The sequence below is a fragment of the Sturnus vulgaris genome, chromosome 14 (assembly GCF_052056855.1).
Source record: "Sturnus vulgaris isolate bStuVul1 chromosome 14, bStuVul1.hap1, whole genome shotgun sequence".
NCBI classification, from domain to species: Eukaryota; Metazoa; Chordata; class Aves; order Passeriformes; family Sturnidae; genus Sturnus; species Sturnus vulgaris.
Window position 1 is genome coordinate 18,013,601 of NC_142256.1, and position 16,840 is coordinate 18,030,440.

General features: G+C 44.6%; 1 protein-coding gene across 6 annotated transcripts in view; it reads right to left on the reverse strand.

Moving 5' to 3' along the window:
* The window catches only part of HMGB3 (high mobility group box 3), a 39,517-nt gene extending 25,866 nt beyond the window's left edge, over positions 1 to 13,651 (reverse strand). For 4 of the 6 annotated variants that reach the window (XM_088173447.1, XM_088173448.1, XM_014881570.2 and 1 more), the window contains exon 1: positions 13,286 to 13,651. Coding sequence is in view for 2 of the 6 variants with exons in the window: in XM_088173445.1 (XP_088029571.1) it covers positions 13,286 to 13,310 (25 nt within the window). In the remaining 4 variants the exon portion in view is untranslated. Of the gene's footprint in view, positions 1 to 1,582; positions 1,735 to 13,285 lie in introns of those variants that run through there. The other 2 variants (XM_088173450.1, XM_088173444.1) reach the window with 1 other exon arrangement.
* Positions 13,652 to 16,840: the final 3,189 nt, after the last annotated feature.

Below are 16,840 nucleotides of genomic sequence, written 5' to 3' on the forward strand. Positions count from 1 at the left end.
TCTGGCAGGTGGAGAGCAAAGCAGAGTGTCGGGAGGAAAACATTAACCAGAGACATTTTGCAAGTGTAAGTCGACATTTGGGTTCATAATGGCTTCTGAAGTCCATTCAAAAATATTTCAGTGAACATAAAATAGGGGCAAGGAACCGCAGCTGTGCGGGAGTCCCAGCCTAATCCTGAATCCCTTAAAAATAGTACAGCCATGCCTAGGGTGCTGCTGTGAGAGAGCCCAGGGCTGCCAGTACGATCAATGGGACGTGTTTGGAGGAGATGGACTCTACCTTTGGTCAGAAGAGGGCTGGGTCTTGCACAGACAGACTGCAGTCCTTAAACCTCACTGCACCTTTCCTGCCTTTAGCTTTGATTTTGACTCTTAGGACAAACTATGATATTCATTTTCCTCTCACATAATCACAGTCTGGAGCAAATCAGGGGTGACTTCAGTAAATCCTCTAAAGCAAGCTGCATTAGGCACAATATATTTTAAACATGGGTTGGAAAAGGTGCCACCATACCACCATTGCAGGCACAGCATCTGCTCACGAATAGTACACCTCTTCCTCCTTTTCACTTTTGCAGACAGAATCAATTACCTTAAAGCCCACTCACAAATGATTCAGGTGAAATTACTTTGAAGGACTGGCCCACCTCCCATTACCTTCAGCAGCTGAGGCTGAAATTACTCAGGAGTTAAGAAGCCTCTGGGGCAATGTCAGGCTGCCACTGGGTCCTGTCCTGCTCCAGCAGGGCTGGGGTCCTTTGAGCTGCTGCCACAAGCATCAAGAGCACCATGGCATCCAGATGTAAAAGTTTTGCAAGATCAGGATGAGAAAATAAATGGTACAGTAAGATAATAAAAAGCAGCGTTCCTAGAAAGTGAGGTCTAATGGGTCCCTCTTGGTGGATTATAAATCCAGTAGCCATACATGTTGTAAGACAAAACCAAAGTTAAAGAAAAAGTAACTACATGCCTAATAGAGCCTGTTCCACCACAGTCACAGAAAGGTGTCTTTACAGAGATTGGTTATTCACTGATGGAAGCACTGATGCAACAGTCACAGCCTCAGACATAATCACTGTACTCTGTCGTACTAGCATAAAACAGCTCATCCCTCCCCTGAACCAACCCAACTAAAACCAGGAGGGGTTCCTGGCCTGGTGAGACCTTGTCCTGCACTGTAAACAACACTGTACACTCAGCAAGAGGAAACCAGAGGTAGAGAGAGTCCCTCCAGCTGTGTCATAGAAGAAACAACCTGCTCCAACCTATATGGCATGTGACAGGGTGGGCACATTTCTCAGAGGTGAGGAGGGAATTTGTAAGTACAGAGAAAGCACAAACATACTGCTTATCTGTTTAGCATGAAAGAAGCTATAGATAGTGTGACAATTGTCTCCAGAAACCCAGGACAACCTCTGCCCTGATTAGCAACCACACTGTCCCTTTGGACTTTACTGATGCCATGCAGGTTGCAGCCACCGGCTCAGCTGGCTCAGTTGTCTTTTATTGCCTCTAAAGCTGCCCTAGCAAAAGATGCCTTTTCCAAGGAGAGACAAAGGCTGGTTCTCTGCCTCAGACAAACCTGCTGTAGCTCCAGTGCTGATCATCATCCAGTTGAACAGTAGAGTTGTCCAGATGGACTCTGTGCCTGCTTCATGGTGGTATTTTTTTCAGACCTACTCCGTGTATTAGTTTAGCCCAGCAATATTTATTTAGCTGATAAAACTTTGATGCAGCTCCTGTAGAAATAGTTTGCAATATATTAACAAGGCTGTAATATTAGTCAAAAGCATTTTTCATGTGTCCCCAAATATTTGGTGTAAAAGAATCAGCAGATGCAAGGCAAATTCAGCTCTTTTACGACAAGTTAACCAACAGGTAAAACAAAAGGATGAGGGTGATAGGGGGTACCATAAACCACTCTCTCCTTCAAGACCCTGCAGCTCACAGCATGCTGTCTATAATGCATGCAAGGTTTCAGCTTAAAACAATTCAATATGATCCAAATCCATCCAGACACAAAGAAATAATTCATCCTTTTCCCATGGATGGGCACAAAACAAACCATGCTAGAGTACCATCCAGGGACATATAGGTGTTTCTTGTTCAATGCATCTGTATAAACTTGCACTGCCTGCCTGGCTGAAGTGGGGCTTTCAGGAAGGCCTGCAAAGATTTGGGTCACTTGCTTTTCCTAAACCACACATCCCATTGCTCTCCTCCCAGGCACAGCCACAGGCATCAGAGCCCATCCAGCACCAGTCACAAAACAGCTCCTCCTGATCCCATGCACGGGGAGAGGGGCCTCTCCAGCAGCTGGGTCACCTTCTCCAGTGAAGGGCAAAGACATTCCTTATGGTGATGGGGGACTGGCAGTGCTCACTGAAGAAACATCCCCCTGGCCTGTTTTCTTTCTTTCTCTGTTTCCCCATTCAGGAAAAAGCTTCTGTCACAACAGCTGCTGATTCATTTTCTGACTTGGTGCCGAGCATGCCAGACATAACATTTGTTTGCTGCCAAAGTGGTAAAAACAATGAGTTACCAGCTCATTTTTCTTCTGTTGATTTTGTGGTAGGGGGAAATAGGAGTTTTAATTAAAATTAGATAAGAAGGAGAATAAATCCACTGAGATGCAAACAGCAATGCTCTGGAAGGCAAGAAAGGGGAGAACATCTGAGGAGGTGCAGGTATAGCCATCACTAAACAAAGGAAAACAAGGGAGTCCATGGTCAGTGGTGAGGGTCTCTGTGGTCCCTTGCTGCCCTTCACCAACTTCTCATCTCTACACTTTCCACCATCCAGATGTCAACAGCTTCCCTGACCAGTTACTCTCAGATCCAATACTTTGCTTTCCAGACTGAGAGAAGAGGATCCACCTAAAGATAGCTCCAATGAGGGCAGACAGGTATACTGGTCTTTGATGCTTTCCATCTTTCTTTCCTGATTTGTCTTCTGTGATGGAGAAGACATTTATTTGCTTCTTGAAACATTGACTGACAATTTGCTCAGGAGAGAGAATGTACATCCAATCCACATTTTGGAAGGGTTCAGGGCAAAGTGATTGGACTGAAATTTTGGTTTGCCTATTATACACTAGAGCCAAGTCTGGCTCCAATGAGTGAAAAGTCATGGTAAGGGTGAGGACCTGCTGTGGAAGAACCATCCAAAGCCATTATCCCAACACAACCATTATAATTTCATCTGATGATAAAGAAAAGGCTAAATCATTCAAAGGCTACAAGAAAGATTTTTAAGGCAGATGGGGAACAATCATTCCACAGGTGGAATGTGACTGTGTGGTGAGATAATACAATTCAAACTAAGGATTCATCAAGGACTATTTATCTAATACCTCTCCAAACGTATGAAGAGGAAAAGCTCATTTTTATACCTCACAAGCTCCTGCATTTTTTGCTTTTAATAGTTGTCTGATCTCTTCATCTGAGATGAATACAAAGAATGGCTATTTGCAAATGCAAAACCCAAGATCAAGGCGCCATTCTTGTTCACCAGAGAAAATAAAATAGACACTAGAGAAGCTCTTTAGAAGGAAGGAAGGAAAGATTTTCAAGAATACCAAATGAGACATCTAGATACCACCAACAAGCCGCTGAAAAAGCTATCCACCTTCTTGGAATATTTTTGGAAATTCACCTCATTATGTCAACTTGTATTCAGAATCTGAAAGGAGTATTTTCCCCACCATACTCTCACAGAATGGCGAAGAAAGGATTTAAGAGGTATCTTATGATCTCTGCTCTTATCTCTGCTATACAACTAAACTATTCTTTCCTTGACTTGATCTACCTGCATCACTTCACAGGTCTTGTACAAACTGTTTCCTTGGATAACATTGCTAAATTATGTCACTTTAGCAAAATGTAAATGTTTAAGAAAATCTCAAGTTGCTCTCTCAACTAACCCTGTTACGAGAACACCAAGAAAGGTTTCTCCCTCTCTCATGGCCTTTTGCTGATTCAGATCTCGTAGAAAGCAATGGTGCACTGCAGAGCAATGCTCAAGCTGTGGATTGACATACCTGACCATGCAGAGACACCCTGCCCTTCTTGGCTTCAGCTGGACATGTAGTTTCTCAGCACCTTTACAAATTAAGTCTAGAAACTAACACATTAAATTGTATTGCTGCCTAAGGACCTTCATTTCCAGTCTTTTATCAGCAGGAATGATATTGCCATTCTATACACTAGTCCTATTTTTGTAATACTATGGTTCATCAGAAGTTTTTATGTTAATACCAAATCAGAAATAATACACATATGATTCATAATAATCTAACTGAATGGCTTCACTGAATGTATTGTAAGAAATTCTGGTTAGGCAAGAAACTCATCAAAAAAATAGTGACTACCATTATCCCACAGCATATATTGTTCTACTGGAAAGCTTCCTGGAGTAGTTTCTTTAATTAGCAATTTGATATTTTGAAATAGTGTGATCTCCACAACACATAATTTGTAACACAGACTTGGCTGGCAAAACAAAGAAAAACAAGCAATCTTTTCAGAGTTTGCATCTCTAGGGCATATCTTGTCATTTGCTGCTGTATATATGTGTATAACATGGTGACAATGTTCTTTTGGGATTTTGATTCTTTAAAGTTACTTAGATAAAGAGCTTTTTTATTGGAACATTGTATATTGTCATTTTTTTTCCTTTTTTAAGAAAATCCCCATAAAATATTAGCATAACTTTGGGCTATTCAAATAGAAGACATTGACCCCAGCTGTATTCTAGTGAATGAATCATTTATGTAGGAGCTCATTGCACAGAACGTATGGTATTTTATCTTTGCTGGGCTTCTGCCAACTACAGTCTGTAAAAATTTTTCCCCTTTGCCACATTTACTGCTTGATATCCTTTAAAATATACCAGCTCCAAGTGTGAGAAAATAAAACAGATTCTGTCCAGCTCTGGCTGAGAGCTGTTTGTATGGATACCCCTGTGCTGGCACTGAGGTGCCCTTGTTTTTGGAGAACATTCTTCCCAGATTTGAGACTCCCCTTGCACTAACTGCTTTTAATAAACACTGAATCAAAGTTAATTTAAACCTGCAGGAAACTGCAGAAGCCCAGAAGCAAGGGAAAACAGGCGTCCTCTTCATAAACAACAAAGGAACTGCCCCAGTAAGAGAGACAAACTTCCACTGCCTTGACTATCCCAAGCTCTGCACCTGCAGGGAAAGCCTGAAGGGAATAAGGGAGCATGTTTCTGCCACGCTCTGCTCAGTTACATCTATCCCCCAGGTATCACTTAAGTAGTATCTGGGCAAGACATATTTCTGCCCAGAAGAGCAGGGAAAAAGATTATTTCATTAAGTGACTGAGGCGCTGCATGGTCAAAGCCACTATTGCACCAGGTTTGATTTGAAACGAGAGGTTTCAAACCAGAGGTAAGCGAGAGGTCAGACTCTCAACACTGATCTCCCGGGGGAGAGGAGATAAGACAGAATGCTAAGATTTCCATGCTCCCACATGAATAGATAAGGTCTGAATGAGCAGCCTCATCTGTAGGCTGCTTCCTTAAGTGTTTTTCATAGCTTTCACAGGAAACCCTCATACCTTTCTACACTGAATCACATAATTAAGGTTTCCACAAGAAATTCGAAGCAGGATCTCCTCCCACAAAATTTCCTCTCACCTGCTCTCCTTTCATCACCAAAGATGACTATTTGTCAGTATCACCTCTACTGCTGAAAGGGTTCACAAGCAGCTCAATTTAGCAGCCAGATTCAAGCATATTTCCCCATGCACAAGCTTCTAAAACGGATCTATGTATGGCACGAGCATCTCCATGAGGAAACATTCATTCAAGATATAACTGGAGTCTCGATGTGCTCTCCCTGCTAAGCAAGGAGCTTTTTTTACAAGGGACAGCCTCCATTAGTATAAGGTTACCTTCCAGTTTCCCAGGAAAGCCTTGCTCAGATGGAGATACTGCTAGCAGGATGCAGCCCCATTAATCTCTGCCATCCCAGTTCCTCATACCTGAGCTGATCCCTGTCATAGAAAGCTTCCTTGCCATTACATCCTCCCATGTGCAACAGGAGCATAATAGCCTGGTTAAACCTGACCCTGGGTAAACTCCAAATACAGACAAGACACTGCTCTGAATTAATTATCTTGCAGCAGCAGATTATTTCTGATGTGAAATGTTTGCTCCCATTCCCTCAAAAAAGCAAGTCAGAGTTTATCACAAGCTCTGCAAGTCCCTCCTGAGAGAGTCACCCAAGAACCTGCACTGACACAGGTGCCAGTGTTCCAGACTTGAAAGTGCTGCTATAATTACATGTGACAGTTGTCTAAACCCCAGTTTTGGTTGCTCCTAACTTCATCTATAATTAATTTGTTAGGCTGAAAATTTCTCCAGCTGGATTCAGCCTCAGGCTAAATTCTTTCATTTTGGCTGAAATGGCTTGTGTCTCTCCCAAGAATACATTTAAGGAAAAATACTCTCTTTTGCCCGTGTTAAAAGGGCTTTTTTTGTAATTTACCGAAATGTTCTCACAACTCCATACTTCTAAAAGCAGCACCTTGAAATACTGGCAGACTTGACTGCCAGTATATCAAACACAACTCTTCATATTGTCAGGGGGAGAGAAGGATCACAATTTGGCCGTTTTCAGCCTCAGACTTAAATATATGTAAACATGTATAGGTATTTATATACATACATACACACACACACATATATATATATTTAAGTCTGACTACCCTCAGTGCTGAGCAAGCTTGGTGCCCTGCTGTGCCAGACACACCAGAGAATCCATCAGACACCAAGGATACTTCTGCAGCTACAGGGCCTGGTAGAGCTTCCACTGCAAACGTGCCCTTTGGTTGCAGGTTCTCTGAGGTACCAGGCCAGAAGAGAGCTGGAAGCAGGTCAAGCTGTGCAGGACATTGGTACTACATCTCCATGAACACAGGAGAAGCAGCTTCTGAAAGAACCTGTGATGAGCCTGACCACAGAGCAAGGTCTGACCTGTAGACAGTGAAGATAACACTGGGTGCACATGGAGCAGCAAAGACAAGTCAAAATGTTCAGAAGCAGTTCAGTAAATAGCTTCTACTCTGAAAACAGCCAGAGGTGTCTCTTCAGAGGTCTGTTCTACAGACAGAAGTGGAGAAAATGAGTATGTGATCACTCACAATAAAGAGCACAACACAATGCAAGGAGGCTGAATACAACCTGCATGAAAAACCTGAAGTTTCCTTCTTCAGGAATATCTGAAGTTGAAGCCTTATGACAGGCTAAAGACGTTGTACCCACTTTGAGAAGGGGTGCACACCCAGTGATTTCTGGCCATGCAGAAAACAGGCAGAAAGCACATCTCGCTGCAGAGAACAAACCCTAAAAACATTTTTCAAGAAATCTTGAAAAATGCCAACTGAAAAGTGAAAATTACTTCATTAAATTTTTTACCAATGCAATAGGATCCAGAGATGTCATTAGGAAAAAGAAACCCCAGCACGCATCTGCCTCTGAGCTAACCAGGAAAGCAAAATGGCCCCACTCTAAGAAATTAAAACACTTACAGACAGTTCTTACTACTGTGTGAACATGAGTGAGTACAAGTGAAAATGGTGCACAGATGGGCCAGCACAGAAGCAACAGAAGTGCTGTGATATTCACAAGGGGGAACAAAAATCTTCCTTTACAAGTGTAAATATACCAGAGAAATCATCTTCTTGCAGCACAAACTGGGCTTTGATGTAGCAAACACTGCCACCAGGGAAGGCACTGGCTCTGCTGGGAGGGTAGACATTGCATCTGGAAGACAGTAGGCTCAAAGCACTGACCTCTTCCGAGGAGTCACAACACACACAAGCATGTCAGACATGCAGACCATTTTATAGTCTTCATGCAACCAGCAGCAAGGGGCCAAGCACTGTCCCAGGCCATGGAGAGATGCTAAGAATAAAAGAACTGTGGTGAGTATCAGCTCTAAAAGCTGGAAAGAGTATCGTGACAGCCCTACCAGCCTGGGCTCTGGTACACTGCCCATGACACTAGATATGCAACAGCTTAAAGACACACGAATCAAAGCTGGTGGTGCTCTGCATGGAGCCAAGAAAGTAGCACCTCAAGCACTCTGTCCAGCTCTACGGGTTCTCAGCATAGGAAGGACATGGAACTGCTGGTACAGGACCAGAGGAGGGCCATGATGGTGACCAGAGGGAAAAGGATACAGGGAGACCTTAAAACACCTTCCAGTACCTAAAGGGGCTACGAGAAAGATGAAGACAAACATTTTACCAGAGGCCGTTGTGATAGGACAAGGGGTAATGGTTTTAACTAAAAGAATTTATTTTAACTAGATGCAAGGAAAAGGTTTTATTTACAATGAGGGCGATGAAACACTGGCACAGGCTGCCCAGAGAGGTCGTAAATGCGCCATCCCTGGAAATATGTTCTGAACAACCTGATGTTTGGGCTGAACTAGATGACCTTCAAAATGTACTTTCCAGCCCAAATCCTTCTATGATTTTTGGGGTCCTCAGCCTCTCACAGAGCAGCAATAACACAGGGGGTCTTTTTATCCAGCCTCTCTCTCGGGTCTCCCCCCCAGTGCAAGCTGCTCAGTTCACAGCAAGAGCATGGGGCTGAGCTCTCCACACTAATCACATTCCTCCCCACATGTCTTCCCCTCACCTATAAAACAGCAGTAACAATATTTACACTTCTGCAGTTGGCTCAAGATGTGGGAATGAAAACTTAATTATCATCAGTGCTATTCATCTGTGAGGAACAGCTCACAGCCCGACCACAGCAGAAATTAATTGAGACCAAGGACCCCAGAGTGGAGCTGCAGGAGACAGCAGAAATCTCAACACAGTGGTAAAAAGGTGTGGCAGCTTTGAATAGGAGAGAAACAGCTTCCCAATCACTTATGAACTTGCTTATAGTGAATTATCACAGAATTTCATAATAGGTTTCCAGTTTCCAGGTCAGGCAAACTTCTGCCACTCAGTTGCTCTGCCCACTGACTCTGCAGTGACACACATACTTGTGTTCTATGGGGAAACAATTTTTAAACAATAAATCCAGCTTTCCAAACCTCTTACCTCTCCCCAGTCCTTCTAACAACTTTTGTGGGTTTGTGCTACATTGTCTCACCCTTTAAAACCTTTTTTTTCCCCAGTGTTCTGTGAAAGACCCAAGCACAGCAGGAAAAATTAATTAATGGAGCAGACAGCTATTCTGCCATCAAATGAACAAAATTAAATAGTACCAGAGACTTACACTTATAGTCACCCCTAAGTATTTCACATGACAGCAGCAGGGAAAACACAGTCCAGACTGTTGTTTTAATGTTGATAATATTCCAAAATCCACATACTTACCAATTTCTCAGTGGAATTAAAACGTTTGACACCAGTGGGAATTCTGTCTGGGCATGAAAGCCGGTTATTATATTATGATCCAGCAATAAGAGTCTGTTTTGATTGTCAGATATTTAGCATCATTCCTTTCTATGCCTGCCCAGAGCACCTGGACTGACAAGCAGAGGACAAAACTTCAGTGGAATTGTGTTAGACATGAATACATCTGTGCACTCATGCTTTCTGCCAACACTTGTGCTGGTGAGCAGTTCTCCACTATGGGCAGGGTTTATTTATACTTTGCAATCACCTCCCAGCAGCTGGAGGACTGCCTGATGTGTTAGCCCACTCTGCTGTAGAGCACTGTTTTTTTGCATCTCAGCTGATTTGTTACTGCTGCACACATCCTGCTTGGATGCAGACCAGGACTGGGTGCTACAAGGCTGCTAATTTCCCCCAAATCATGAAGATGTTAAGGAATATAGGGGGAGGGAAGGAGAGAAGGAAACAGTTATGATACAAAAATAGTAAGAGGAAAAAGAGTTAAAATGAAGACAGGAACAAAATTCAAAGGTGCACAAGTGTGGGATAGCATCACTTCAGGCATATGTCAAAAGAGTGACAGATTTTCATTAAGTCAACAGTTAAACACTCACCAGCTCTGCTTTCTACTAGCTCTAGAGTTTTGCTGCACTTGCAGAACTTCCCTACTGTGGAAATTCAGGTGGACAGAGGTAGCTTAATCTGCAAATGCAGAGTGCTTTAGCTTCAAGTCCTGGGAGGCACCTAGCTAGGAGGAAGGACATCCTTTACATCACGGTGAGACAACAGAGAGAAGAGTTGTCTCATGGGAACGAATATGTTTACTAATTTATTACAAATAGGTTGCTGTTCTTCGTTTCGATATATGGTTGGCTAGTGGTCACCTACATATATGGCTCTGTTCCTTATCCTCACTATTGATTGGATCCTGTACCCTCCACCCCATCTATATACCTCTGCTTTCTGGGTTTCAGGGACTTTGGAAGTTTTCCCTTGTACTATGCAGTCTCTACATTTGTTATTTTTACATTAAAAGTTCTTTGTTTCAAGGCAACTCCATCATTCCCGTCTCTCTATATTTACACCACGAACTTCCCAGCTGGCCCATTCTGTCGTGGCCGCCAGCAGTGGTCATACCCTATGACATCAGCAGTAGAAACAACTGGATTTGTCAGCAGATAACCTCATTCAAGAGTAGGTTGAGTAACCCCTTCCACTCGTGTCACCATGAGAGCCAAGAGCAGGGGTCAGGTCACAGACTCCATATGGTGGAGACTAGCCCAAGCACATCAGAAGCCATGGGAAAATGGCCTGATTCTATCATTTTTTCCTGGTTTTAAGTCACGTGTATCAGCACCTAATATTTGTCCCCAGAGTTCGATAAAAAGAAAATTAAAAGCATCAAATTCATACCTATCCAGCTAACATGGTAGAGATCACCAGGCTGTAGTGAGGAATGGTCCCAGAAAGGGAACATCTGTGCATTCTGGGAAGAATTTCCCCTCTCCAGCACCTGGGGTTCTTAACTCCCTCTCATTTACAGAAGATTCACAGAGAGAGAACCTGACACATGCTTTTCAATAGGACTTTGAACCTGCAACAATGATACAAAATTACTGCCCAATTACAAAATTTTGTAGTGCAGTTAAAGAAAACCCAAACAAACAATCCACATGCAATATCTTAAGAATAAAATAATAGTTTCCTTTTTTGTATGTAACTTTTATTATACTCAATGGAACTTTTCCATTACAGGTAGAAGGATGAGTAAACAAGCAAACCCTTATTTACAAAAGAGGGATAACATTGTTCAAGGGAGAGTGCATATTAGATTGAGACTATGGTAATTTCCTAGGACTGTATTTAGATGAAAAAGTCTGTGGTTTTTAGTTGTTTTGGCCTCAAAAGCCTTCCCAAAGGACATGTATAATTTAGCTGTGATAAGTCTCCCTTAGGTTTAGGAGCCAAGAAGACAGACTCATCTCTCTTCTGCAAGAGCCAGCATCCAGAATTTGGCAACACACACTTTCCTCCCAAGCAGTGTCAGCCTGAGTTGTACCTGCTCTTTGCCTTTATACCAATCCAGGCACATAAATCACCCCTGTTCTGTCTGAGGGAAAAATCCCACACAGACACCTCAACTGCCCTGACTCTACCTGTTCTGCACTCCAATTTCTACACTTTTCAGTCCAAATAAGGCTGCTTTATGCACTGTTTTATTACCTCAGGTAATACTGCATACTCTCAGCAACAGGAACAAAGACACCGGTGAAAGGAAGCTTGTTTGTCTGAGGGTTTTGGGGTTTTCCCCATTAAAAAAAAAATTATCCTCATTTTTAACTATAAACATTCCTTACCAGCCCTCACCTCAGTCAGCCAAAAATCACATGAGGTCTTTCTGAAAAACTAAGTTCTCTGCAATGAAGTTATTAACTGCTGGGAAAGGGAGTAAAGCTTTTTTACAGCTGTTAATTGATGCACCGAAAGTCACCTTACACTCTGTAGCCCCTTTTGGATTCTGCAGACTTCTGGAGTAGGCTAAGAAAAAACAAAAACCTTGGCCAGAGCAGTTAAACTGCTTCTTGAGACATGTTTTTTGGGGGGGTTCAGGCCTCAAATTCTCAGCCAGCATTTTCTGTCTCTGGTGGAAATTTGAAAAAAAAAAAAAAATCAAACCAAAACAAACAAAAAACCCAACACCAACAAAAACAAAAAAACAAAACAACAAAAAACACCCAAACCAAAACAAACAAACAAAAAACACACAAAAAACCCAACCAAACAAGAAAGCAAAATAGGAAATACCAGGTTTGTCTGCTTTTCAGGAATCCAGAGAACAAACATGAGTTCCTAAAGCATTTGCAAGAGATATGAATTGACCCCAAAGCCCCAGCATCCTTCCATCAAAGATCATAGTTATTCTGAAAAAAGCCAGCAGTGCCTGGTTCCAGACCAGAGTGCTCCCAGACACACACAGTGCTGCAAAGCGGGAAGGGAGCAGCCTGGCCATGCCAACTCCCATTTGACCCACATTCCTGTGCAAACTCCAGTTGTGCTCTCACAGAAGGGGAGAGCCTGGTCCACCTGATGCTGAAGTCTCCATCACTGATACTTGAGCCTGACAACACAACAGCTTTAATGACTCTCAGAAACCTTTGACACAAGGACCATGGCTTGTGCTGCTCACTTCAGTTTCAGACAGGTGCACAAACCCCTTGGTTTAACCAATTGGTTGTCATCCTGCAGTGAATGAGGCCAGAACTAATTTTCTCTGTTTAATTTATGTTTCAACATTCTTATTCTAAAACTGTACCTGGATATGTGGGCACCAGCAGGTGCATTTCAACAGTACATAAACCATACCTAAACAGTCCTGTTCTCATTCCTGTGCTCCTGCAGGAGCACACCACTTCTCACACCCAGTCTGCTACTTGGCTTCCTTTTCTCTTTCCCTTTTAAATGGCACAGACAGTCGATGAAGAGCCAGGCACTCACCTTGACCCAGACTTGAATCTCCACCAGAGTTTCTCAGCAGAAACAACCAGTTTTGAAATGAGAGAAAATGCTTGACAGGTGTTCCCAGGCGACTGGCCAAAAATAAATGCACTCTCCAGTTAATTTTCATCTGAGTACTATTAAAATATCTCCTTTAAGAATGCAGCTGAAGCATTTGATTTACACAAGGTGAGACATTTGTTTGCAGTCACCCGACAGACCCACCACACAACAGGGAACAGTCAAACCCATTTTAATCACCTATGTAAGGTCCCCACGCTCTCCATTACAGACAAGGGATCTTTTAGGGTGTGATTAACCGTAATTAGGAACCTACCTCTCACCTTTGATTATACCAGTAGTCTAGACAGCTAGTGTTGGCAGAGAACTGACAGACTTAAAATTACCTTGTACAAATATTCCCCAATGCATCGGTTCTACAAGGAAACAGACCGGAGGTTCTTCGAGAAGAGAGTTATACCGAGTAGTACTCGACACTTGGCAGGCGGTGAGGAGCCGATAAGGCTGTTTACAGACAGCTCTACTCGGCCGTGATTTCTACCAGGCAACTCCCTGCATCCAGCACAGAACGCCGCAGGGTGGGCTAACCGGGTCCCGAAGCCTCCGAACCGCTTCCTTCCGCTCAGCTGCTGGCACTGGACGAGAAAAGTCTGCCACATGTCAACTCTGGCGTAGCACCAGAGCCGGCAGCATGGCGACCCGCCAGCCCATTGCTCAGTAAAACCTACTCCTTCCTTCAGCGCGACAACACAGCTGTGACAGCAGAGCCCGGAATATCCTCAAGTCCTGTGGCCGCGGGCTGCTGGGTAGTGCAGGCTAACGGCTGCTTGTAGCTCTCATCTCCTACTACTGCTTCTACTGCTTGCCTTTTTTTCTTTTTTTACCCCAAGGAGCCACTTGGATCATAACTTTAACCAAGACTTTAGAAAACAAGGCATCCAGAATATTTGGCCAAATGCATTCTAGTGTCATTAAAGAATTTAAGAGCTCCCCCAAATTAGCAAATTTTTTACTTAAAAAAAGAATTGTTGTGTTTGAAAATAGTGCCATAAAACAATACCTCAGGCAGGAGATAGACTAAGGTTGAAACGTATTTAAGCCCCTGAAATTACTCGCTTTAAATTTTCACTTTCCATCCCAGTTAACTGTGTGGCAAGGCTGTGCATTGCTACATGACAGTTCCTTCTACTTTTCAAACAGCAGCACTTCAGTAGTAGCTAAATTGATGCTTTTCATGGGTCCATCACTTACCGAGGGTAATTGCTTAGTGCCTGTGAGACGCTCTGAGATCTAACGGATTACATATTCTAAGCCTGCTAAATTATTCGAATAGACTTAGGAAGAAAAATATTCAAAATTTTGTGTGATTCAGTATTGCCTTTCCCAATCACCATTTCCCGTTCCTGTATTTTTGCTCAGTTAGAAAAAAAAGTGTGCTAAGCCCAGGGAGCAAGAACAGTTGAACATGACACCTGTTAAAATGTAATGGAAAGCGAGTATATTTTTCCACTGAGAGTTTATTTGATGACTGTTTATTCCGCTATTTAAAGATTACAGCTTTAATCTAGTTCAAGAGAAGAAAATGGAAAGGTCTCAGCTTCCTCGAGCTCTGAGCGATTCAACGGGCAGACGGCACTGCAGCCCCAAACAACAGGCTATGTTCGAGGCTCCAGCCTCACAACACATCCTCTGTGGTACAATTTGGAAGCATTTAAGCTCAGCTGCCTTAAACACAGCCCAAACCAAGAATAGCCTCGGCTCCCGAGCACAGGTCAGGCGATGCTGAATGACTTGCTGGCCGGGGCCCAGGCTTTCCAGCTGCCTTGGGTTCGGCCTCCTTAAAGATACAACTTGTGCCTGCCGCACACAGCCGCAGCTCCAGCTGGGCATGACCAGACAGGGATGGCACCCTTGGATGCCAGAGGGTTTAGCCAGATGCGTGATTCCAATATGAATTCCTGGTTCGTATCGCCCTGTTTCCCTCCAGCTTCGGAGCGTAGCACTGCTGCTGCCTTCCTGCCCATTCAAAGCTACATTCATACATCTCTTTGTAATGAATCAACTCCCAGGCATCGGTGCACACCCCAGGCTCACACAGAACGGCAAACAATATACTGTCACGGGTTGCATCAGCTGCACGATGCTCTCTCATGCCTTCAGGCTTGCTAAAGCTGATCCACGCTAATATAATAATAGCCTTTTTACCCGCCTCCTCCCCCAACAATTACCGGAGGCTTGGAAAGCCATTGAAATGCAAATAGCACAAGGAGAGGTTATTGGGAACCAGACTGGGAAGGTACAAATGCTGTCCTGCTAGTTTCCTTTAGTTTGACACGGATAGGGCTGTAGTCCTGAATTTCTCTTTGAATTAACAGGGAGAAAGGCAATATTGCGGATGTATAAACGGCTAAGTGTAGAAGCTGAAGTGCATCTTCTCCAGCATCGCTTCTCTCTATCTGGGACCCCTGTTACTCCCCTTAGCTGCTGCAGTAGCAGAGAACTGCACAGCACAGAACTGTCTGTAGCTACGATAATACTACAAAAACTCACAGAGACGCGCTCAGTGTGGGTTTGAAAGAACTTGCCCCCACAAGGCAAGGCACTGTGGAACCTGCAGTTTGCTCTGTGGCCACAGACGAAAATCAGAAATACAGCATCCCTCTCCCTGTTATTCCACTTCATCCTTCAACCCAGGCGCTTCTACAGAGGACAGGACACCCTGTCTCCCCGCCCCATCATGGTCTGTTTGCCTACTATCTTTTCAGGTAATGTTTCAACCAAGGACAAAAAAGGGCTTTCTGGACTCAAGGCAGTCCTGACACTTGGCTGGAGCAGCCACTACCAGCAGTGTGTACCAGTTGCTGTGAGGTGACACGGGACTACGATGACCCAGACAATTTTTTAGGCTCTCAGTCCCCAGTAAAGCTTCAGGAATACCTCCTAAAAATAGTCTGCATCGTCATTGCCCTTTCTGTAAAAAAACAACCTAAAAATATAATAAAGAAGATATTTACCCTGTTATTAACAACCTCCTACCCCCGCTCAAAAGAGCCACAGAGAAGAGGGTCCAGCACCGGCTGCACAAGAGGTAACTCGTGTGCTTTGGCGAGAAGGCGGCTGGAGGCAAATCTAACGGCAGTTTACAACCACTCAAGGGCAGTTATTAACACGGCAGAACCAACACAGCTGAGGGTGATGGCTAAAGTGTCAGCGGGCGGGGCAGACCGAACTCAGGGAAATCTTGGCAAGGCAGTGAGACAGCATGGCCTTTGGTAACCTCTAGGAAGGTAGGGGGAGCTTTCAGCCCTGGAGGTTTTCAGACCGGTGTCCATGGGTCCCGCTCCGATGGGGCCTTTGGGCTGGAGACCTCCAGAGGTCGCTTCCAGCCAACAATTCCATGGCTCCGCAACCCCCACGTTAAATACTTGACATTAAACGGTGAAATTGCAGCTCCTTCCCCTGTACTTCTCTACTTTCCCTGGAGCAGGGCAGAGCACCCAGGCCCGCACCACCGCGCAATCTCAGTACCTCTACGGCCTCCCAGCTGGAATGCGCGACCGTCCCCGCCCCAGGGGTGCTATCCGCGGGCACAAGGGGCTCCCCCAGCGCCGGGATGCTGCTGCCGGGGCTGACGGACGGCAGGGGCCCGGCAGAAGCAGTCCTAACCCCTCCTCCGTTCCCTGTGCGTCTCCCCATGGCTATTTGCCGCCCGGATCTCCCCACTCGGGTGAGCACAGGTGGGACTGACGCCGGTGGCAGCCCCACTCCCGCCCGGCGGAAGGATGTACGCTGAGACCACGTTTTCGCCGAGAGGAAAAGGCCAATAGGTGCCGGGGCTCGGCCAGCCCCCGGGGGCCGCAGGGTCCCCTCACAGCCACCCCCTGCCCTGCGTGGGGCCGGGGCGGGGGCGCGGCCTGGTGGGGAGGGCGGAGGGCGGTGGC